Source organism: Carassius carassius, chromosome 17, assembly GCF_963082965.1.
Source record: "Carassius carassius chromosome 17, fCarCar2.1, whole genome shotgun sequence".
NCBI classification, from domain to species: Eukaryota; Metazoa; Chordata; class Actinopteri; order Cypriniformes; family Cyprinidae; genus Carassius; species Carassius carassius.
This window is the reverse complement of record NC_081771.1, coordinates 7499334-7525489: the sequence shown is the minus strand read 5'-3', so window position 1 is coordinate 7525489 and position 26156 is coordinate 7499334. Positions and strand designations below refer to the sequence as shown.

The window sequence follows — 26156 nt, the reverse complement described above, 5'->3', positions numbered from 1 at the left end:
TGCATGTGGTTTAAAGCAGGTCTAAATGCTGATAACTGTGGATAAGCAAAAGTGCGTCACAGTGTGTTTGTAGATGCATGGGAGAATTTGACACAGTGTTGGCACCACCTGATTATGTAATTTCATTATCCTCAACAATCTGCACTCAAACAATGGAGAAGAAAATTACTGGATTGTTATGTTATTCCTAGTGGAACAAGGCACTTAAAACATCAATTTCCCATCAAATCAGAAAATCATCAGAAAAACATCAGCTGAACAGATCTTTGCATTTGTGCGCTGTGACATACTTATTATTCCACTTGCTTGCTCTATGTGCCTACCTCCATGACACACGAGAGAGACTGTCAACACTGAAACTCACTGAACATGGAATGTTGAAAACAACTCAATTTTGATTCAGTTTCGATGACTCAAACGTTTCAACAAAGTATCTCTCTGCAAATTTAATGCAAGGATTCTGTAAAAATCCATAATAAAACATCTAGTCTGGCCAATCAACAGAAATACAACAAGTGGCAACTCTACAACTTTCATTCAATGTAAATGAAATAACATATCAGAATGTTTTCTGTAAATATGTATGAGACTGATCAACTACTGAGCATGTGATACACAAAAGTAAACATACATTCCCTTTAAATATAAAAGTATGTAGGCTTGCTGTTGTAGAAGCACTGGGAGAGCCAATTCTGTGAGGTTGCACACTGCACACCATCTATATCTGTAACATTTTGTCTTGTGTATGCTTTATCAAACTTTTTAAGGGGTGGTTGCAACACCATGCAACAAAGGGGGTGAGGCCATGCTGCATTGCTTTAGAGAAGAGGAAGAAAACTAGGGGTGGATGTAAAAATCTATTCATATATCAATCGCGGTTCTGTTTTCTAACGATTCTAATGGATTCACAAGTTTCCAAATCAATGTCCTAAAGCAGCAGTTCTCAATCCTGTTTCTCACGTCGCTCTGCATCTATCTCACTCTCTCATTCAGATCACCAGCTCAGCTCCAAGAATAAACCATTACATTTATACACCTATTTTCACATAGCTATGAGAAGCATTAAACATGAACGCGCGTGTGGTTGTCATACTATATTAAAGCTTTAATCAAGATAAAACCTAACAGTATATTAAAAGCTAACAGAAGCAGTAGCATTTACAAATAACAGCGTATCTAAAAGTAAGACAACAACAAACAAAGAAACATACCATTAAGAGCTGTGCTTGCACAGGTTCTGCGTGATCCTCTTCACTGATTTCCTCTGCTTCTCAATCAGGCTCACGCTGATAAGCAATATAGACAACACCATATTTTACAATACAACTAGAGCACATGCTGCCGAGGTGAGGGGCGAGATGTTTAGACACACTAGAGGTGGTTTAGCCAATCACAACACACTGGACTATCTAACCAATCATAGCCAGTCATGTATTTCTTAGGAAGGGGCTTTTTAACGAAGCATTAACACACGTTAGAGTGCACCCAATAAACACAATCAAGCCTAGAAAAAAGTTCAGTACATTAAGTTAAGGCATTAGGTTTCATGAACAATTTAGGTTTAATTTAATAATTTCTCCATATGCTAATAAATTAGTTGTATAAATTAACATTAATGTGTAATAAACTAACATGAATTAATAAATGACCAAACATGACCAAAATATAATTTAGCCTACATTAATAAATGTTGTAAAAAATGTATTATTCAGATTTGCTAATGTTAACAGACTAATCATTCTCGTCATGTGTGAGCTTTAAAAGGACTCACATGAACCAAGATGGCGGCGCGTCCACACGCAGCGGCTTCTCTCGGTCTCGACAGAACGGTGTTTTCGTGTTTTTTGTCTTGTGAGTCGCAGTGTTTTTGTACGTCGTCGTCGCGTCTACCTGTCTTTAAGCGCAAATACAGTCGCGAGTTTCTGCTCAATGTCGGCAGAACCGCTTTTTTACAGTTAAACTCCACGCACGCAGAACAGCTGTGGGATCTCGGTCTGCTAAGGAGGCCTTCACCATCACCGACCGCCACTACTGCATATCGCCCACAGCTGAGGCGCCACAAGCGGTGTGAGAGGAAGCAGAAGAGGGGTAAACGCCATCTATCCCCACCATTGTACTCGCTAACGTATGCTCGTTGGACAATAAACTGGACTACATTCGATTACTACGCTCAACTCAGAGGACTGTAAGAGACTGTTGTGTTTTTGTGTTCACGGAAACATGGCTCAGCAACAGCGTTCCAGACTGCGCTATTCAGCTCGACCAGCTGACGTGCTATCGAGCGTACAGAGCTCTCGTCGCGGGAGGAAAAACCCGCGGCGGCGGGCTTTGTGTTTACATCAATGACGTGTGGTGCCGCGATACTGTTGTGATCAGCAAACACTGCTCACCCCTGGTGGAGTTTATGATTATTAAGTGCCGGCCGTTCTATCTGCTGAGGGAATATACTGCTATATTGCTCATTTCGGGGTATATTCCCCCGTTCAACATCATCAGCAACATGAACGATGCACTAAATGAACTGTACCAGCACATCAGTGAGCAGCAGACAGCACACCCCGATGCTTTTCTCATCATAGCTGGGGATTTCAACCATGCTGACCTAAAGAGTGTGTTTCCAAAAATACACCAACACATTAACTTTCCAACACGAGGTAATAACATTTTGGACTTTGTTTACACCACACAGAGAGGAGCTTACAAAGCCCTCCCCCTCCCCCACCTCCAAATCGCCAAACCAGTTTACAAACAGATTAAATTGTGGCCAGAAGGATCATCAGAGGTTCTTCAAGACTGCTTCAACACTGACTGCTTCAACTGACTGGGACATGTTTAAGCAGGCTGCCACATGCAATAACACCACTGACCTCCAGGAGTACTCAGAGACTGTCACTGCCTACACCAACAAGTGTATTGATGAAAACAAACAAACAAAAACCATCACTGTCCGGGCCAACCAGAAGCCATGGATGACAGGGGAGGTCTACAGACTCCTGAAGACACGGAACGCTGCCTTCAGAGCTGGAGATGAGGTGGGCCTGAGAACAGCTAGGGCCAACCTGTCCCGTGGCATCAGAGAGGCTAAGAGACAGCACTCCAGGAGGATAGCTCATCAATTCAGCGACAGCAGAGACACTAGGAACCTGTGGCAGGGGATACAGGCCATTACGGACTACAAAGCCCCCACCACGGACCTGTGACAGCAACATCTCTCTACTGAACGAGCTGAACACCTTCTTCGCTCGCTTTGACCAACAGAACAGCACCACTGCACAGAAGACTCCACCTCCTCCCGGCGACCAGGTGATGACGCTGACCTCAGACAGCGTGAGGAGATCCTTCAGCAGGATCAATGCACGCAAAGCTCCGGGTCCTGGCAACATCCCTGAGCGTGTACTGAAAGACTGTGCAGCAGAACTCACTGATGTCTTCACAGACATTTTCAACATCTCACTGAGTCAGGCTGTTGTTCCCACATGCTTCAAAACTACAACCATCATTCCAGTTCCGAAGAAGCCATCTCCATCTGCTTCAATGACTACCGTCCTGTTGCACTTACCCCAATCCTCATGAAGTGCTTTGAACAGCTAGTCATGCACCACATCAAGTCTGCCCTCCCCCCCTCCCTGGAGCCCTTACAGTTTGCATATCGGTCCAACCGGTCGACCGATGATGCCATCGCCACTACTCTCCACTCAGCTCTCGCACATCTGGACAAAAAGGACTCATATGTCAGAATGCTGTTCATAGACTTCAGTTCAGCATTCAACACAATCATCCCTCAACAGCTCATTTACAAACTGATTCAGCTGGGGCTCAACACTTCGCAGTGCAACTGGTTGTTGGACTTTCTGACTGGAAGACCTCAGGCAGTACGGGTCGGCAGCAACACATCCAGCATCATCACACTGAACACTGGGGCCCCCCAAGGATGTGTGCTGAGCCCCCTCCTCTTCACTCTGCTGACCCATGACTGCACACCTTCACACAACTCCAACCTCTTTATTAAGTTTGCAGATGACACGACTGTGGTGGGTCTCATTAGCAACAAGGATGAGACAAACTACAGTCGTGGCCAAAAGTTTTGAGAATTACATAAATATTAGTTTTCAAAAAGTTTGCTGCTAAACTGCTTTTAGATCTTTGTTTCAGTTATTTCTGTGATGTACTGAAATATAATTACAAGCACTTCATACGTTTCAAAGGCTTTTATTGACAATTACATGACATTTATGCAAATAGTCAGTATTTGCAGTGTTGGCCCTTCTTTTTCAGGACCTCTGCAATTCAAATGGGCATGCTCTCATTCTTTCATAATCACTTCTTGGAGTTTGTCAAAATTAGTGGGTTTTTGTTTGTCCATCCGCCTCTTGAGGATTGACCACAAGTTCTCAATGGGATTAAGATCTGGGGAGTTTCCAGGCCATGGACCCAAAATTTCAACATTCTGGTCCCCGAGCCACTTAGTTATCACTTTTGCCTTATGGCATGGTGCTCCATCGTGCTGGAAAATGCATTGTTCTTCACCAAACTGTTGTTGGATTGTTGGAAGAAGTTGCTGTTGGAGGGTGTTTTGGTACCATTCTTTATTCATGGCTGTGTTTTTGGGCAGAATTGTGAATGAGCCCACTCCCTTGGATGAGAAGCAACCCCACACATGAATGGTGTCAGGATGCTTTACTGTTGGCATGACACAGGACTGATGGTAGCGCTCACCTTTTCTTCTCCGGACAAGCCTTTTTCCAGATGCCCCAAACAATCAGAAAGGGGCTTCATCGGAGAATATGACTTTGCCCCAGTCCTCAGCAGTCCATTCACTATACTTCTTTGCTGCCCTTTTTGACACCAGGCCATCTTCCAAAAGTCTTCGCCTCACTGATGCGCTCACACATGCCTGCACTGGTGGCACTCCGATCCCGCAGCTGAATCCTCTTTAGGAGACGATCCTGGCGCTTGCTGCACTTTCTTGGACGCCCTGAAGCCTTCTTTACAAGAATTGAACCTCTTTCCTCGAAGTTCTTGATGATCCTATAAATTGTTGATTTAGGTGCAATCTCAGTAGCCACAATATCCTTGCCTGTGAAGCCATTTTTATGCAATGCAATGATGGCTGCACGCGTTTCTTTGCAGGTCACCATGATTAACAATGGAAGAACAATGATTTCAAGCATCACCCTCCTTTTAACATGTCAAGTCTGCCATTCTAACCCAATCAGCCTGACATAATGATCTCCAGCCTTGTGCTCGTCGACATTCTCACATTACTGAAATGATCTCAGCAGGTCCTTTAATGACAGCAATGAAATGCAGTGGAAAGGTTTTTTTGGGATAAAGTTAATTTTCATGGCAAAGAAGGACTATGCAATTCATCTGATCACTCTTCATAACATTCTGGAGTATATGCAAATTGCTATTATAAAAACTTAAGCAGCAACTTTTCCAATTTCCAATATTTATGTAATTCTCAAAACTTTTGGCCACGACTGTACAGGAGTGAGGTGAGCCGTCTGGCCAAGTGGTGCAGTGAAAAAAATCTCTCTCTGAACGTGGAGAAGACAAAGGAGATTGTTGTAGACTTCAGGAGAGCACACACTCAGCACGCTCCTCTAACCATCAACGGTGTGACTGTGGAGAGAGTGAGCAACACCAAGTTCCTGGGTGTGCACATCACAGAGGACCTCTCCTGGACCGAAAACACCGCAGCACTGGCCAAGAAATCACAACAGCGTCTCTACTTCCTCCGCAAACTGAGGAGAGCCAGAGCCCCGGCCCCCATCATGTACACCTTCTACAGAGGCACTATCAAGAGCATCCTTACGAGCTACATCACTGTGTGGTATGGCACCTGCAACGCGTCCTGCTGAAAGACTCTGCAACGCATAGTGAGAGCAGCTGAGAAGATCACTGGTGTCTCTCTCCCCTCCCTCCAGGACATTTATGGAACACATCTCACCCGCAAAGCCCTCTGCATCACAGGTGATCCCACTCACCATTCACACAGCGTCTTCAGCCTGCTACCATCAGGGAGGAGACTGCGGAGTCTCCAGGCCAGGACCAGCAGACTGAAGGACAGCTTCATCCATCAGGCTGTCAGGAAGCTGAACTCCCTCCCGAACTTGCCCCCCCTCCCCTCTTCTGCCCCAGGCACCACTGAACTATGAACCCCCCACCCCACCCCCACCCACACACACACACTAATTATATGATGGCATGCACTAGTCACTTTGTGCAGCATTGGTCTGCTCACTACCTCAATCAGCATGGAACTGATGTCATTCCACTACCTCATCAGTCAGTTAAATAAAATAACTGCTCTTGAGCCCTTTGTCACTTGTCACTTTAATCAGACTTAATGAGGTATTTTTAATAAGGGATTTTTTCCCACTAAAAATCTTTTATCTGCACTGTTGTTCACTTCATTGATTTGCACTATATCCGTCATGTGCCTTGCGCTGCTTTATTTAACTTTATTTTAAATTTTATTATATGCCCCCTTTTTTTTTTTTTTTTTTTTTTTACATTCCCTTATTCTATAGTTGTATCTACATTTTATATTTGATCTAGATTTTTAGGCTTTAATGTTAATTTTATCTGTATGCGCCGGGGTCTGAGAGTAATGCAATTTCGATTCTCTGTATTAACTGTACATGTGGAAATTGACAATAAAGCAGACTTGAACAAATTGACATTCAAAATCATATTCACTTCACAAAATTTGGTAAAATGTTTCTTGTGGTTTTGCATTTGATTAGCCTAATTTGAAAAAAGAAGGGGAAAAAAATTACTTGGACACTTGTGTAACGGAGGAAAAACTTTGGCTGGGACCTGGCAAGGAGCTTCAGGGGAAGTAGAAGTACCCCAGCATTGAAGATCAAGGTAACCGCGAAGGCCAAATTACACTTCCCCCGATCCGGCACATCAATCAACTTAAGAATCTCCTAATGGATTCTTCCCTCAAACCTGTGGGTGACTGATATGCATCTTGGAACACAACGACCACAGAACCTGATACTGAAGCAAGGTGTCATATTCTTCACTTCTGTTCTCAGGATTCCACTGTAATATTAAAACATGATCTGCAAGGAATGCTGCTTGAAGGCATTTGATTTTGATGGGCTAAGAGGAAAGGAGATGGTTCTAGGCTTTCCTTTGGGCTTGAGAGTGTTTTTTTAATTCTGATTAGCTTAAATCCAAAAAGTGCAACCTCACCAATAACATACAGACCAAACAACTACTTGCATATCACGCAACAAGCTCACAGTGATGCAGTACAAATTTCTGCTGGGTTGACAGTAGCATGACCCTGGATAACCTCTACTGCCATGGAAACACAAAGTGAATGAGTCCATGAAGTGTGCAGCTGCTGTATGGGGAAAAACAGAGACATGCCCTCCAGCAAAGATGTCATCCAACTCATACAATCCTGCAAGTTGCGAATACACGAGCATGAAAGCCATGCATATAATTCATTCAACACTTAATTTGCACAGTCGAGCGGCAAAAGAGACTCTGTTATGCTCAGTTAACATTTTCCCTAAAATTTGCCTTTAATAAACATCTTAAGTCCACATCAGCCAAGTTCACGCAATATTAAAAAAAATCGATCAGCTCGAATCCAAAGTGCTCAGGAATCAGATAAAGCTCCGCAACAATCTTGGCGCTTTAAACAGACCTTCTTTACATGACAAAAAAACATGCACTGCTAATCTACAAGCATCCTTGCTCAGGGGGTCTCTGCATTCTTTGAACTCCAAAGACCAACAAAGATAAAATAATTGGTGAGTGGAATGCGTTATCAACACCACAGAGACCCATTCATTGAGGGGGAACAGAGATAAAAGGTGCTGAGATGGGAGCATAAACGGCTGCACACTTGTAAAAGAGCGCATCGTTTCTCTGCAAGCACCCTGTGCTCCCTCCCGTGCACCACTGGAATACATCAAACGTGGACAAGATGGCTAATTAGTCCTCATTACAAAGGGAGCCAGGCTTCTTACATCAGCAAACAATCGCATCCATCAAAGCTTGACAGCACAGATCAAACAGACAGAGCGGCTCTCATCAGCAATACTGTGCGATTTCTATTTAGCAGACTGATAGGAGCTGGGCTTCTGCCAGCAAGAGTGAGACAAGGGGTTTCCAACATGCATGGCATCATTTCCTGTCATTACCACAAATGTACATGTAAATGTGCCTGCTTTCAGCAAACAGATCCATGAGCTGTGCTCGGTTTCGAAAGGGAATTAACGAAATAATCGCTATTGACAAATACGCTGTTTTGGAGTGTCTGACTTCTCCCAACACCTCCTCTTTCCCCCAAATGTCAGGAAAGCACTGGGTGTAAAAGAGCAAATGAAAAGGTTAGAGCATGGGGATTCCTGCATGCGGCTGCATATTACTCATTGCTGAAGACACCACATCAGTCAGCTGATGAGAAGTGTTGGCGGGTTCACACATCATAACAAACACAGCGCATCACAGACAGACGTAGAACAAACGTAACTGAGGGTAGAAAGCTACATTCGCTTACAGGAATATGACCACGATGGCATTTCAGGCAAACTGAACATTCATTTGTTGATTTAATCAACGGTTCTCAATCCTGGTTTTGGAGTACCCCAGTACTGCACATTTTGGATGTCTCCCCATTTACCGTACTTAAAATATTTTCAACATACTTCCCCCGCGATACAGCATGCAAAACACGGTCACTCATAAAAAAAAAGGGAGTTTTCACAGAAATTAAATTAAAGATTAGATTTAGGGTTCCCAAAAACCTTTTGGTGAACAGTGATGTTAAGAATGTGAGGAACATTGTATAAATATATAAAAATAAAAACCTGCTATGGAAAGCTTCTATGGATGTTAAAGTTCCGTCAAGAAATAGTAAAGTGTCCAGCCAGGAGGCACTCTGATGAAGAGCAAAACATTTTTTATAAATAAAAATATAAAAAAAAAAAAAAAATGGCAGAGAACTGTGAGCCAGGTATCGTTAAGGTGCTGTAGATAAAAATAAAGTTGTTCCACATGGTTAAATTGTTTAACAGTAGTACATTTTTTGAGGTATATCATAGGTAGCGCAAGGATGTATCTATGCCGCTATCATAAACCAACCAGACATCCTGAACTAGGGGTCAAATAAGGGTGACCTCCAAAACGTACAGTCTTCCCGTTTAAAGAATGATAAGCACTTGATTAAATGACCTTCATGAGCACACCTAGACCTGTTAGTGACAGCTTCCAACCGAACGGCACAGATATTAGAGCAATGCAGTCATCCAATTAGACAAACCAGAAAGACAACATTAACGTCTGATTCTTTGCTCTTAGCTAAACTGTTATTACAAATGGGTAGCATGTTACGCTAATTCTTAAATCAAGCAGAAACTGTTTCACTTACAAACCTGTTACAACACAAGCGTCACATCCTGAAGACAGAACAAGAATTTCTGACATCTGATTGACCTTTAAACTGTTTCAACCACATTAAAAAGACAAGAAAAACCAAAGAAAATGTATTTCCTGCTCTGGATCTGAACAGCAAACATCTCTATAATAGCTTGACAGCATATAAACACACCCAGACATCAAACACTTTTGATCAAACCCAACAAATGCCAGCCACAACGTTCAATGGCAAATCTGACTGGAGCCACACATGCAAACACTGCAGCAAGCATGCATGACCACGGAGCTGCAGTCAAAGCATTTGCACGCAAATCCAAAGCAATAAATTGTGTTCGAGCTAATGCAAGACAAAGAAAGTTTGCCTGCCACTGCAATGACTGCATAGGCTGGCTGCCAAATTCAATCTAGTGCCAGTCATCATACTGAATAAATGACATTTAACTTGCATGAGAGGACTGGCGTTTCTATGAATCTTAAACAGCAAATCAACAAGTAAAGCATCGAAATCAGCTACATTATTGATGAGATCAGGAACGCAATGCTGCAGAGGTCCAGCGTAAATGCCCATACCTGGTAGACGTGCCCTTCCGTACATCACAGATGCTGCATTTGAAGGCTTCGGCACTGTTTCTGAAAGTGCACACACTACAGTCCCAAAATCCGTCGTCCGCTGTCGGTTTGGCTTGTCTTTTTGGCCTTAAACAACAAAAAGAAGTCCAAATTATTAAGGTCAGCTCCCACGTTTGGCCCCTAACATCCTACACCTTGACAAACACTGTGTCGAATGCGTTTAACGTAACCGAAGTGGCAAAGAAAAGTGACAGAAAATCCGAGCCATGACATGCGAGGACGGTTTATTAGAACCGGAAAATACTGGAAATACACGCTAACCAGCTAAGTTTACTAGCCACAGTTATTCTCCGTAGCTCATATTCACCGGGCTTAACACAGATATAATACACTTAAAGGGTCTAGATTGGTGTCCGCGGGCATGGCTGCTAGCGTTAGCCAGCGAGCTAATGATATCGCGTCGGTGAACGGCGTGAAATTGAATGTCAAAAACCGTCCATTTAACGGCGAACTTCGATTAAAAACCGCGTCCGAAGAGGCCAGGCGTATCCCGTAGGAAAAAAAAATCTCTTTGTCTGAGAGGCACCGAGTCGTGTTTAGAGTTATCTGTGAAGAAGAGAAAGCCGCCATAGCTGCGTTTGTTTCTGAGAGAAAGGAGAAACGCTCCTCGAGAAAAGCATCGGGGTATCCACCGAGCGAATAACACAGCCGCGCGGACACTAAAATCGCCACGGAAACTACAGACTGTTGACGCTTTCTTACCTGGTCGGGCTCTTTTTGTCGCCCATGGTGGAAAAACGGACTCTCAAAAGAACGAAAAGGGTTCAGCAATTAACAATAATTGTGTGTGAAGGTCCTTGTGAGCGTGTATGTCTGCGTCTGGTGGATCCACACAGAGAGAAGCGCTTGCAGGCAGACTCGCCTTCCCCTGACTGACTGACTGACTGACTCTAGGCAGGGCGAAGAGACTGCGGATCCCGTGACTGCGCTGCCCAATCACCGCTGTCGTCGGTTTAAAAGTCTCGCCAGCTCAGAAATAATCGGCACGGATAGAGTAATAGTACTACACTTCTCTCCGATTGCCAAACTTAATTAGACGGTGTGCCTGTCGAGGTGAAAGAAAGCAGTAGTGAAAGACTGACTCGATGACTGAATGACTCTGCTATATATCAGTGGCAGTCCGGGGAGTGTGCGTAGTGCGTTGGATTGGGCTGTTTGGGAAGCAATGTCAAGTTCAACTTGGGACACCTTAATACTGAAATGACCCAAGGCGTTTACTTTGTCTTATGGTTTACCATCTCCGACAATGTAATCATTTAACCATATAAAAACCCCAAAAAATGGAAATGGAGGGATCAAATGATCACCTACCAGTTTTAAGCCTTGAAGCATCTCAGTGCAAGGAATTTGGTAACACAGATCTTATTTTTTATTTTTGAGTGTCTTACAACTGGTATGAAGAAACTTGTTAATTATCTTATTTCTTATGGAAAGTTGTTTTTCGTAGGCTATCTAAATGATCAGAAAGTAATATTATCATATTTGGCTCATTAGTAAAGTCACGAGTTAATGGAAATGACAACAGTTTTTCCAGTAATGGTGACATATGAAACTAATTATGTGGGGGGGGGGGGGGGGGGGGGGAATGGTTATATGTCACAAATTTATGACATTTTGATAAAAAAAATGATGGTCTCAAAAACATAAAAAAAGAAACATGTATGGATCAGTTATTCATAAGATGGATTTAGAAATAATATTTTAAATTTAGTGTGACTGAGCTTAAAATGCTGCACTTGTTAATGAATGAGAGCCAATGGAGTTTTGTTGTCACTGACATAAGCATACTGACATTTTGTAAATCATGGCTTTTTATCTACTTTGACAAGCATGACCAGAATCTAAATTGTGCCAAAATAAACTGTGGTCTTATGGAGGATACAAGACGTCCTGAGTATAAACACAATTTACCTCACCTGTTTCTCTTGTGAAACACACACAGCCAAAGAGATTGTGAAGGGAACACACATAACGAGCAAGAGACAATGATATGAGTGTTTTTAGTGTTTTTCTCATGGACTTCATGATTTCAATTTCTCAAGTGTCCAGTCCTCATCTGCGGCCTCCATTTATTTTGGATTGCACAGTGAAAACAAACCCTCGAAGAGGCCCCTCATGGCAGACACGAGGGCCCCTGTATGGGGGGATATGAAATGTGAATCATTAGCTGCTCTCCGGGGTTCCAGCCCCTTTGTGCCCCCTTTTCTCTCCATGTGCTGCTGGGTCTCTGTTGCAACTTCTTGACAGACTCGTAAGTTTATTACCGGCTGATGTTGATTGGATGTTTGATCTGGAACTCTTTGCAGATGGTTCCTTACAATATCCAGGACTGTTAAGAATACAAACATCTAAGGTTCGGAAAATCCAAGAACTTCAAAGGCCAGTGAAGTATGAACATGAAAATGATACAAGAATCACACAATTGTAAATACAAAATACAACACAGATGCTGTCAAAGTGTTTTTAGTCCCATTAGGCGAATATGAAATATTGCACAGCACTGATTACCTGAGCTTACAAACCAAGTTCACGCTCTGTCTTCATAACTGAATGCAAAGAACTTGGAGAAAAGTTGTAAGAACCTGTCAGATCCTTAATTTAGATGAGCAATCCTTTGATTAAAATTAGAACAGTACATTTGGCTGTCACCTTTGTGGTACCAGATTGATGTCACAGATTTGAGCTTTTACGTGCTGTCTCACGAATGATGAGATGTGATGTGGGAGTAAAGATGACTCAGATGAACACAGCAATCAGAACTATCTAGCAAACAGATGGAATCGACCAAAACTGAGAACATGGTTTCTTTCTGTTCTCAGTGTGGCCGGTCAACCTTTATTTGATGATGCATTCTAAAAGCCCACAGTGTTTGGATACATGAGTTTTAACAAAGAGGAAGTTTTAACAAAGAAAGAAAAGTGAGAACTAAAGATTATTCAACTTTCTAATCTTATTTGTGCATATAATAAATAAATAAATGCTTATTAGTGAATTTTCAAGTATTCATATATTGACACCATAATCACAAAAAAACAAAAAACAAACAAACAAAAAAACGTTTCCTATAAAAACAGGGCTTTGAAAAGTGCTGCATAGCATAAAAGCCACTTTTATTTGAACTGCTTGCTTTTTAAATTCATTTAAAATGTTTGTTTCCAGGGTAAATTAAACACATTATGAATCAATTTAATCAGAGGGGGCCAATGTATCCTAAAAATAAAAGCGCACTATATGCCTGGCTCAAGGACAAAAACGGGTCGACCTCTGGATTTCTATCATTTTGTTTGTGTTTGGTTCATGTTTCCTGATTAGTTTCGAACCAGTAATTTGACAGTTACCTCTGATGCACAACTCTGACCTTTGCTGCCATTTTCAAGTCTGTTTCACTTAACACTTTGCAGTACTTTTTCTTTCTTTTGGTATAAGCTAAGGAGACATGATAAAGAAGAAAAGATCGGCCTGTTAATTCAGTATTTAATGTTGTTGAAGCCAGAAGAAAGAATCGGATGCATTTCTGCAGCCCTTTGGAAAGTTTTCTTGCTACTGGGAATGAGTTTATGCAATTTGTTCTACTTGACCTTTAACCTTACAGATAAAACACATCTGGCTGCCTCCCCTAGGGCTGCTTCTTGTTGGCTAAACTCATTGTGTGTGCATACGCTTGTGTTGGACTTCAAATGCATTTTCACTGATCAGTAAACACAGTGTTCGATGACACATTTGAGCTACTTACAATCCCTGTTCTCTCTTGAGACAAATGCGGTTGACCATATATGCATATCTGGCACTGACACTAGGAATTTTTAAGTTTTTTTTTTTCCAGAGCACTGACTGATTGAAAACAAAATCTTGCCTGAGCTCTCATTTGGCACGTTACCAAATGAAGGGCTTCATCGATAAGTGTACTTGAAATACACATTATTTTAGGATCCCACATTATCACCCATGACTTTGATTTGTGGCAAGAGTTTAGTGAAGCAAAACATATTTTTACAGCATACTTACAAATTGTTTTCCAATACTGATTTCAAATTCCATGCCAAAAACTGTAGATAGCAATGTAATCCATTGCATATTATAATCAGACTACTTTCTGATTACATTTATATTACTTTTGACCTAACTTGTTTATCACATAATGCAGTAATATACACTGGAAAAAATAGTAAAACAGTTTATGGACAATGCAATGCATAAGTCGCACAAAAAGTGCACATATGTTTTGATATACACACTCAAAGTAATTCTCAGAGATTAAATAGCGAGGCATTTTTTCATATGTGTGTGCATATGTGCTCTTGGAGAATTTGGGGGGGAAATGGAGGACATGATTTCCTTTTCCATACAAGGAATGTCTCCATAAGAGTTCCTGTTTGGAAAGTGGTTCTCTCACTCTGGTAGAGATCCAAGAGCTGCTTAAGCTCTGATGAGCCCATAGTGATAAGGAGAAGCGCAGCCAAATCTTGAGGAAGGTAGATTATCCCACCAAATGCTGGCAAACACTCTGAGTGTGAGTATTTTATTTGTTAGAGAAAGAAGGAAAGAGGCAGACTGCTAAAGTCAGGTGAAGAGACTGAAAAAATGATGACAAAGAAAGCCAGGCTGAGCGTTGGGGGGCAAAGGGGGAGAGAACAAGAGTGAGAGAGAAAGACTCCTTTAGTCTCACTCTACAGCGTAGAGCTTTGCTGAATCCAGGGCAAGCTTCACAAAAGGTTGCAGAACAAAGGCCTGTGAGCTAAGTGTACGTGCAGGGGAGTATGCATATGCACGCAGGCAGCATGGTGGGAAGGCTCAATCCCATGGTTTGTTAACTCAAAAGGCGCACTGTAACTTTAAACAAGAAAACGAGATGCTTTGCTTCAGCTGCCAGCTCTGCTGCTCTCACTTTCAGATGTCGTTTCTCTCTTTGAAAAGTAGAGCACTCGTTTATCTTTCAAATGGTCACTCTTCAAAGTTAAAGGCCTTCCTAAATGGTTTATTAAAACCAAAGTCACTTGAAAACAATCAGGCATGACAGACCAAGAATTGTGGCACATTTTTGATCAGGAAAAAACTCAAATCAAGCTCTTTGAGCATAGGTCACCTTTAGATGAAGGAATGAGAGATTTAGAGACTTTGTAATGCTTTTATGTGGTACTTCTGACAAGAGCAGTTTACCCAGAAGACTATAAATCACCCGATGTGGTCAAGGAGACCTGAGTCTCACAGAGCTAGACATTAAACTGTCTGACTGACATTTAGGCCAACCACTGTTTATTTTACATACCATTTAAGGGTGGGTACATTTGAAATTGATGATACCACAATAACACACTGCTGTGAAAAGAATTTCAGTCCTTACACAAGTAATGAGATAATTTTATTTCACAGGTAAACTAGGAAAGCAAACATCGAATACTAAGTTATGAATGTAAATAGGTAGTATAACCTCAGATTAAAAAGTGCCTTAAACAAAATACTTTAGATGCGGTGAACCCTGCAAATTATTCTTCAAGCAGACACAGGTAAAAATCCCATCCTAACTCCTGGAAGTTGTGTAAAAGCCATCAGACTGGAACAAAATTTAGAATTAGCTCTCTTTCATGTAAGGATGTGGATTTTAAATTGAATTAGCCATAAGCCACAGGAAGCTGAAATTAATTTAAATTTGGACAGGAAAAGGAATTTGAATTTAAGGAAATTCCAAACAGGTATTACATTCTGAAAAACTGAGTGATATATATATATATATATATATATATATATATATATATATATATATATATATATATATATATATATATATATATATATATATATATATATATATATACAACCCGAATTCCGGAAAAGTTGGGACGTTTTTTAAATTTTAATAAAATGAAAACTAAAAGACTTTCAAATATATATTCCAATATTTTATTCACAATAGAACATAGATAACATAGCAAATGTTTAAACTGAGAAAGTTTAAAATTTTATGCACAAAATGAGCTCATTTCAATTTTAATTTCTGCTACAGGTCTCAAAATAGTTGGGACGGGGCATGTTTACCATGGTGTAGCATCTCCTTTTCTTTTCAAAACAGTTTGAAGACGTCTGGGCATTGAGGCTATGAGTTGCTGGAGTTTTGCTGTTGGAATTTGGTCCCATTCTTACCTTATATAGATTTCCAGCTGCTGAAGAGTTCGTGGTCGTCTTTGACGTATTTTTTGTTTAATGATGCGCCAAATGTTCTCTATAGGTGAAAGATCTGGACTGCAGGCAGGCCAGGTTAGCACCCGGACTCTTCTATGACGAAGCCATGCTGTTGTTATAGCTGCAGTATGTGGTTTTGCATTGTCCTGCTGAAATAAACAAGGCCTTCCTTGAAATAGACGTTGTTTGGAGGGAAGCATATGTTGCTCTAAAACCTTTATATACCTTTCAGCATTCACAGAGCCTTCCAAAACATGCAAGCTGCCCATACCGTATGCACTTATGCACCCCCATACCATCAGAGATGCTGGCTTTTGAACTGAACGCTGATAACATGCTGGAAGGTCTCCCTCCTCTTTAGCCCGGAGGACACGGCGTCCGTGATTTCCAACAAGAATGTCAAATTTGGACTCGTCTGACCATAAAACACTATTCCACTTTGAAATAGTCCATTTTAAATGAGCCTTGGAGAGCCTCTGCCCATCTTTACTTCTGAGAGACTCTGCTTCTTCTTCTTCTTCTTCTAGGATTTAATGGCGGTTGGCAAACCAACTTAAAAGGTGCATTACCGCCACCTACTGAAATGGAGTGTGAAGCGCATATTTGGAAAGGAAGTTTAAACTAGATCTACTCTTTTAAAAAAAAAAAAAAAAAAAAAAAATTATTATATATATATATCCATATAAAATTTACACATAATGGAGTTTTAAATCCTATTAAATAATCCTGTTTCCTTTAAAAATATAAATAACTCATGATAAACTCTTGATTGTTTAGCACCTTGTCCTAGGAGAACCTGAAGTGTCAACTCATTGATTCCTACACTTCTTAAAGCATGTCTTAACTGGGACCGCTCTCTTTCATAAGCTTCGCATTCTAAAAGGACATGCTCTATATTTTCAACTAACCCACATTTGTCACAATTTCCATTCTCATGTTTACCAATTCTTTGTAAGCTTTGATTTAATAAACAATGTCCAATACGCATTCTTGTTATTAAAACATCCTCTTTCCGGTTTCCGAATCTTCTTCTCTCTGACCCAACTTTTCCTTGAATGCAGTAAAAATGTCTACCTTTCTTTCCTTCATTCCATTCTTTCTGCCAAATTTCCTGTATTTGTTTAGCTATTATCACTTTAATTTCTGTTTTACTTAATGCCACTTCAATGTCAATTTGTGAATGATTTAATGCCTGTTTAGCCTGATTATCAGCCTCCTCATTTCCTTTCACACCCATATGCGATGGAACCCATACAAGATTCACCAGAAGTCCATACTGTCTTGTTCTGTAAAGACTCTGCATTACTTCATTTATCATGTCTTGCCTTGCTGATGATGTTCCACTTTCCAAGCTATTTAGTGCGGATAAAGAATCTGTACATATCACTACCCTTGTTGGTTGGATTTCTTCTATCCACTGAAGTGCTAGACATATTGCAATAATTTCTGCAGAGAATACTGAAAGATAATCTGATATTCTTTTTGCTATTCTAATGTTAAAAAGTGGAATATATACCGCTACTGCTGTTTTCCCAAATTCTGGATCTTTTGAACCATCAGTGTATATTTGAACTGCACTATAATAACTTTGATCAATGTATTGCTGTATATTAAAATTTCCTAATCCATTTGTATTGTTATGCTTTTCTTTAAGCAATTGAGTATCAATCAAAGGCATTGGGAAAAGCCAAGGAGGAATTGCTGACCTAGCCATAGTAGGAGCAACATTGAAGTCGCTTAATCCCATTCTCCGGGCTTCCTCACTGGCCTTCCATCCAAAACTTGATAACTTTTTATGTCCATATTCCCAACAATCCTCCAACACCATTTTAACTGGGTGACTGTCCAAGTGTCCCTTTATACTTATAAAATACCTCATCTTTAACTTGAGCCTACGAATTACTTGAGGCATTACACCCATCTCTACTTGCACTGCTGTTATTGGAGAGGATCTAAACGCTCCACAACAAACTCGCAAAGCTTGTGACTGAATTGCCTCTATTTTTACGAGTTGTGTTTTGGATGCAGTGCAATATACCATACTGCCATAATCTATTGCTGATCTTATTAGAGCACAATATATTATTTTAAGAGACTGGCGACATGCTCCCCAATCAACTCCTGCTAAACACCTCATGATATTTAATGCTTTTTTGCATTTGTCAACCAGTTTCTGGATATGCATACTAAAATTCAATTTCAAATCCATCCATATACCCAGAAACCTCACAACTGCTGTTTGCTTCACTTCTTGTCCATACAATCTGATGTTAATGGTAGGGTTACTTTTCCTTTTTGCAAAACAAATTACCTGCGTTTTATCTACTGAAAACCGAAATCCCCATTCATTTGCCCAATTTTCTACCATTTTAACGGCATTCTGCAAACATCTTTCCACATTCTTTACATTACGCCCTCTTTTCCACAGTGCTCCATCATCCGCATATAAAGATCTTCCAATGCCCCTATCAACCTTTGTAAAGATGTCGTTAATCATAATATTAAACAGAATTGGACTACTAACGCTTCCCTGAGGTGTTCCATTCTCTATTGTGTGTATCTGAGAAAAAGCAGTACTTACTCTTACTTGTATAGTTCTGTTAAACAGGAAATCCCTGATCCAGTTATACATTCTTCCTTTAATTTCCATTTTTTCTAACTTAATTAAAAGTCCCTCTTTCCACATCATGTCATAAGCTTTTTCAACATCAAAAAATACCCCAACTAAAGCTTCCTTATTTACCTGAGCCTTTCTTATTTCAGATTCCAGGCACAGTACTGAGTCCATTGTATTACGTCCTTTCCTAAATCCACTTTGATAAGGTGATAAAATATTATCCCTTTCAATGACATATACTAATCTACTCATGACCATACGCTCCATTATTTTGCATAGATTAGACGTTAAAGCTATAGGTCTATAATTATTTGGCTGTGTATGATCTTTGCCTGGTTTTGGAATTGGCACTATGACACCATGCTTCCAGTCATTTGGTAACTTTCCTAACTCCCAAACCTTATTAAAAAGCCTCAAAATTGTCTCTAATGCTGTCTCTGATAAATGTTTTACCATCTCATAACAAATGTCATCTCTGCCTGGAGATGTTTGCTTAACCCCTGCAAGCGCTTTTTTCAATTCGTACAAATTAAACTCTGAATCCATTGTACTTCCTGAAAGTCCCTTTTCCTCCAATAAATGAGGATATTTACTTAGTATCTGGTCCCTAGTTTTCCTCGCATCCTCTGATAAATTCGAATTACTATGAATTTTAACGAATGTTTCTGCAAATACCTCTGCTTTACCGCTTTCAGATATAATTTGTCTATTATTATATTCTAATACAGGTATGTTGTAATCTCTTTGTATCCCTCCCATCTTTCGTATCATATTCCATAACTCACTTATTTCAATGTCTTCCCCTATTCTATTACAAAATTCCCTCCAATAATTTCTTTTAGATGTCCGAATGACTCTTCTCACTATAGCTTGTGCCCTTTTATAACTTATTAAATCATTATAATTAAGTGACCTTCTTACCTTCTTGAGTGCTTTATTTCTCCTTTTTGTTGCCTCACTACACTCCTCGTTCCACCATGGCATAACTTTCTTCCTGCTGCCTGCCTTCCTCTTACCTATTACTTCTACAGCTGTACTCTGAAGAACCTTGCATATTTCATTATTAAAAACATCAACATCTTCTATACATTTACTAATGTCCTTCATTTTGCTTCCACATAACTCCTTATACTTATCCCAATCCGCTGACTTGAACCTCCACCTAGGCATTCTTTCCCCCACTCTTTGTTCTATATCTACTCCAACTTTACTGCAAATAGGAAAATGATCACTTCCTACAGTACTTTGTTTTAGTACTTTCCATTCACATTTACTCGCTAAACTTTCAGATACTATTGTCAAGTCTAATACCGAATGCCTTCCCTTATTCAAATCAATTCTAGTATGACTTCCATCATTAATGCACACTAATCTTCCCCAATCTAGCATATCTTCAATGATCTTACCATTATAATCTGTTTTTGCGCTTCCCCATATTGAACTATGAGCGTTAAAATCACCACACCACACCATTTTTTGACTTTCATTTCCTCCTATACTTTCTAGAATATCCTTGCTTAACCTATCACATGGATTGTAAAAATTAATTACTCTAATACACCTTGATCCTTCCCATATTTCCACCACCACAACTTCTACTTCCCCATCTACCTCAACTGTTTTATACCCGATTCCTTGCTTTATAAAAGTAGCTACTCCACCTCCATTCCCTTGTTGTCTATCCCTCCGAATAGTAGTATATCCATGTATTAGAAAGTTATATTGTGACTTAAGCCAAGTTTCCTGTATACATATAATATCTGGGCCTTTCTCTTGGTCTGCTATAAATTTCTTAAACTCCTGTCCATTTGCAATCAAACTTCTTGCATTCCATTGCAAAATATATAACACCATTAAGATCCACCACATGTTGTCTGACTATTTACTGCTTGACTATTTAATGTTGGAATCTTGAGCCTTTCATTTATCATGTCAACAGTAACATTCCCCAGATCCAAGTACTTTTCTGCAGCTCTGATAATGATTTTAATTCTTTCAGTCCTGCTTTCAGTTTGAGCTGAACAGTTCACTACTTCAGCGATAAATGTTACAAATGCCACTTTATCATCCACTACTACCTTTTCATCTCTTTGTTCTTTACTCTGTTGTTTTGAATGAATTTCTTCATTCATATTTTCATTTGTTTTAGGAATCTGGTTTACTTTCTTCAATGCCTCAGCGTATGTTATTCCTTCTGTCGTTCTAACATTTTGAACCTTGACTGCCTTTTTCCGTACCTGACAACCACCGTATCCTGCACTATGATCCCCACCACAGTTGCAGCATTTAGGATTTACACCTTGCCCACATTTGCCGTACTCATGTTCACCTCCACACCGCGCACATCTCTGCTTACCTCTGCATACTGCCGCTACATGACCGAATTTTTGACACTTATAACATCTTAGCGGCGGAGGAACGTATGGTCTTACTGCATATCTTACAAATCCTAAATAAACTTTCTCTGGCATTTTATTTTCATCAAAGTTTATCATTACTGAGAGGCTGTCCATCTTCTCGTTATTTCTAACACACTTGAGCCGTTTAACAAACTTTACTGCTGCTCCCGTGATATTTCTTTTAATCTTCTCCTCCGTGACATCTGTCGGAATCCCTGTTACAACACCTCTAACCCAATTCTTTTCTTCCGGTATCGAGCACAACACCTTATGTCCAATCATCGATTTTATACCCAGAGCTGATTTTTGCTGCCTACTGTCTTTACAAAACAACAACAGATTGCCATCCCTCAAAGTCGTAATGCTTTCAACTGTCCCTATCATTTCTTTCAATGTTTTCGTCAGCTTCAACGGATTAATCGCATTTACCGAATCAACAAACTTCAACAATACCTTATATTCCTCTTTCCTTCTTCTAGTCTGGAGATTTCCTTTCTCACTACCCGATTCTGAAGATTGTTTCTTTCTTTTCCGATTTTCTACTACACTCCACTTACTACTTCCATTCTCGCCGCCTCCACTATCCACATCCTCCATTTCCGGATCACTTCCGGAATCTACGCTACTTCCTTCCATCATCACTCCACACCTCCACCTGCCACCACCGTAGTCTCACCCACCAGAGACTCTGCTTCTCTAAGACAAAGCTTTTATAGCTAATCATGTTACAGACCTGATATCAATTAACTTAATTAATCACTAGATGTTCTCCCAGCTGAATCTTTTCAAAACTGCTTGCTTTTTTAGCCATTTGTTGCCCCCGTGCCAACTTTTTTGAGACCTGTAGCAGGCATTAAATTTTAAATGAGCTAATTAAGTGGATAAAAGTGTAAAATTTCTCAGTTTAAACATTTGCTATGTTATCTATGTTCTATTGTGAATAAAATATTGGCTCATGTGATTTGAAATTCCTTTAGTTTTCATTTTATTAAAATTTAAAAAACGTCCCAACTTTTCCGGAATTCGGGTTGTATATATTTGTAGCAATAGACAAAAATACATTGTATGGGTCAAAATGATTGATTTTTCATTTATGCCCAAAATCATTCAATATATCAAATATATCAAAACTTTATTTTTGATTAGTAATAGAAGATGTTTAAATCTCAATTTCAAAAAATGTACCTGTATGACTGTTTTTGTGGTCCAGAGTCACATATTATATATTTTTCTATTCAAAAATTAGTTTCATTAATTCCATTTTAGTTCTATATTCTTACCTTCAAACTCAAATTGAATGGCTCAATTTGGTTTCAGGAACTGTACTGGAATAAAGTGCTGTAGCCGTGATGTCAAAACCTGGAAGACTATTTAGCCATAGGTTCTCTTAAGAATTTCCAATAGGTTTTTATAATGTTGTTTTTCAATTTATGAGTAAAACAATGTCTTTGGTTGGTTGAATTACACACAATCATTCTGAAAATGCAAATTCTCTTAGATTTATAAAAAAAAATGTATGCAATATGTAACTTCATCAAGTGAATGTAGTGTGGGTGTGTGCAGTTTATGTATACAATAACAAAATATCCAAGTATTGTCAAATTATGTTTACCACAGACAAGTTATTTTACTCATGAATTGAAACCCCATTATGAAAACCCATATGAAAGTCTCAAGGGAACCCATGGAGAATTAAGGGTTTGACAGCTGCAGCACTCTATTAAAAAGACATTCTCAATTCAGATCTAAATGGTTCACAAAATCATGTTTTTGTGTGCAGTTTGCATTAGATGGTCAGTGAACGGACTGCAGGACCTCCGTTTGCTTGCCATCTATGGCTAAGAAGGCTTCAGCTTAATATGGATGATGTTTAGACTGAACCAAGCGGTAGAATCTCACCAGGTAACAGTGGGTTCCTGTTCAATTTGACTGATTAGTTCATTGACGAGAGCAATGCAATCAACTGGCCAATCAATCCCCCATGTGCTTGATTCATTTAACCGAGGACCTTCAGAGGACACTTTGTTTACTTGCTCCCCTTTCCTTTCTGGTGACTCAGCTGGTTGTGAAGCACACAACCTGCACAATACGTGATCTGCACAAAAATGGACAATGCTGAAGTTCTGGATATTTTTTTGACATGCTTAATACCTGTTCTCTTCCCATATGCTTGACATTATCAGAAAATATCCATCTGGCACTCATGGGAAATAGAGGAACAAGATGCTTTATGTGTTTATCACTTTCCTCCACACCCCTAAGCTCCATTATGATGTGTCTGCAACAGTTTGAGAGGGCAAGAAACCTTCACATTAGACTCATATTATTACATGTGATAAGTGTCAGACTCAGAAAAGCAGAGGAGGGAGAGAGAGGGGAGCAGAGAGGTGTGGGTGGGAAAATGCATTAAAGCCAGAGACAGAGGCTGAGAAAGGCAGAGAATGGGGGACAATAGGTTAAGTGGAATTGGATAATGGAGAGTGTTTCATCAGAACATGAGGCGAGAGAGAGAATCAGGTAAGATGGCAGGGGGTTGTTGCTGAGGTGAGAGAAGACCAAGGCTTTTTTGGCTTCAATAACAAGCAGGGTGACATTTCATCACAAGCAGAAACCTCTCGTGATGGCATTAAAGCTATTGTGTTTGAAAGACTGATCAAGCAGGCAACCTCAGGCAAGTTGCTAATGTCACATGGAACATATATAGGCTTTCCAAGAAAAGCACTTTCAAAGAAACCTAATGACCTGAAGTGGCCCTGTTTTAATGAACCTAATACGTGTCTACTAAATATTGTGGATGAGCACATAAAATGTACACATAACATACACCGTCTATACTGTTTTCTGATTACAGCTCTGATTAAGTTCTCCATACCTTATGATGAAATCATTGCTTAAGTGTCAGGGAGAATGTTGTGATGCAATCAAAGGAATCCTTCAAAGAAGAATACTTAAAAGATTAATATCATGAGGAATCAAAATCTTCTTTCTTTTTGAGATTAAAGACCTTGAGGTAATACAAAAAACATACTGCAACATTCAGAACTGGAAATTTAAAATAAGAGTTTATTGAAACAGCTGAGGACAGTGTAAAGACTAGAAGAACAATGTAAGGGTTATGCAACAATATATCAATGTTAGAATACAATGAGGAAATATTGTCAAACCATTACAAGCCTGTTTCTGGCTGTGTGTAGCACCTTCAACTCTGCACATACATCCTACCTGATCATTTTAGTTTCATGTCTGAGAATTCTGACTTTCTTTCTCACAAGTTTTATCTCGCAATTTAATTTGATTTTAACTGCAACTAGAATTGCATTCTGAGAATGATACCTTTCCCAAGTTCTCTCAAGTCTTTTACACTATAGTTACTTTCCAAATTCTGTGATTAATGACTATTATCACTCTCACAAATTACTCTAATTTGGATCCATCATGGTGTGGTCTTAAAAATGAACAAGGGCATAACAAATTCCTTGCATAAACATACATCATAAGACACATGTGAGCTTTATTTCCACTGAGGAAGGAAAGAGATCAATTTGTCTATATAAATTGACAAAAAGAGCCAGAGCTCAATTACACAGCCCAGAGCAGTACATGATCCCAGTGAAGGGTGGTATTATTTCTATTGCAAATTAGTGCAGTACCTACTTCTATTAGAGCACACATTTGCGAGTGACTACTTTGCCAAGCACTCACCCCTCAGGAGAGTTCATTAGGCTGTAATTGAAACACCACCTGCAGCTTGGAGTGAAATCATTAACAAAGGTCACATGTGTCTGCAGTAAGATTACCCACACATGATGTTAGCATTGACTTGCTAATCCACCTGGCCGAGCTTCGCTGGGGGTTGGAGTTTGCCCTTACCCGTCAATAAGGAGATTCTTGGCACAGTGTGTGTGCATGCTTCATGCATTAAACTGTTCAGCTCTGCTATTGGACTCCAGCTTTAAACCTGTTATAGCTGTTCAGCGTTTCCATCAAATGAATGATGCGCTTACTCATGCTGCAATGGAATGCAACAGCTTACTAGAGAGTGCAACAACAACAAAAACATCCACCTCTGGAATTACTGTCATTAAGACTGTTGTTTGGCTACTCGGATTTATTGCATGATATAATGCAATAAGTAAGATCAGAAAGAATTGGAAATATTATTAAATAGCAAGCTAATGCAACAGTTAGGGTTGTTGCATATTAAGTGAATGTAGACATAGAAGTAAAAACAAATGTTATTACAATGAAATATAACTGCTGCTTTGACATTTTAAAATGTATTAAATAGAAAGTAGTTTTAAATTGCAATAACATTTCACAATATTACTGTTATATTGTAAATAGGGTTAAATAGGGTTATTCCCAGGGAACACGTTAGGAGAAAATTGTTAGCTTGAATGCAATGTAAATCGCTTATGATAAAAGCGTCTGCTAAATGCATAAATTTAATTTAATTTATTTTAAATGTAATTTTAATTTAATTTAAATAAATGAAACCATGTTAATCATAAGACTTCTTTGGAAAACATAATAAAAAAAATGATTTCAAACCTTTGACCAGTATTGTGTATATATATATATATATATATATATATATATATATATATATATATATATATATATATATATATAGTGTATAAAGTGAATATAGAGTTTTGTTCATTTTGTTCATTGTTAAAATGAAAGTGCCTGCAGCTTTCCCTGCTGGCTTTGAGATGGAGATGAACGAGAGCGAGCTGTGTCATGGCAGGATCACTGGAGCGAGTCACTTCAACTATAAAACATGCTCTCAGGGCAGGTCATGCGTTATGCATTGATCCATGTAACTGTGGCAGGAAAACACCACATGGCAATTCCCTGCTGCTGCCAAATCTGTTCTTTTCAGAGTGGAAAAGTGGCCGGCACGGCACGGTCCAGCATCGGTA

At 39.6% G+C, this 26156-nt stretch overlaps 1 protein-coding gene across 1 annotated transcript in view; it reads right to left on the bottom strand.

The window, feature by feature from the left end:
* LOC132160896 (RING1 and YY1-binding protein B-like) overlaps positions 1-11116 on the bottom strand; it is a 30412-nt gene extending 19296 nt beyond the window's left edge. Inside the window, exons 1-2 of the mRNA XM_059570626.1 lie at positions 10741-11116; positions 9979-10104 (exon numbers count right to left, since the gene is read on the bottom strand). Of these exons, the coding sequence (XP_059426609.1) occupies positions 9979-10104; positions 10741-10766 (152 nt within the window). The 5' untranslated portion in view covers positions 10767-11116. The remainder of the gene's footprint in view (positions 1-9978; positions 10105-10740) is intronic.
* Positions 11117-26156: the final 15040 nt, after the last annotated feature.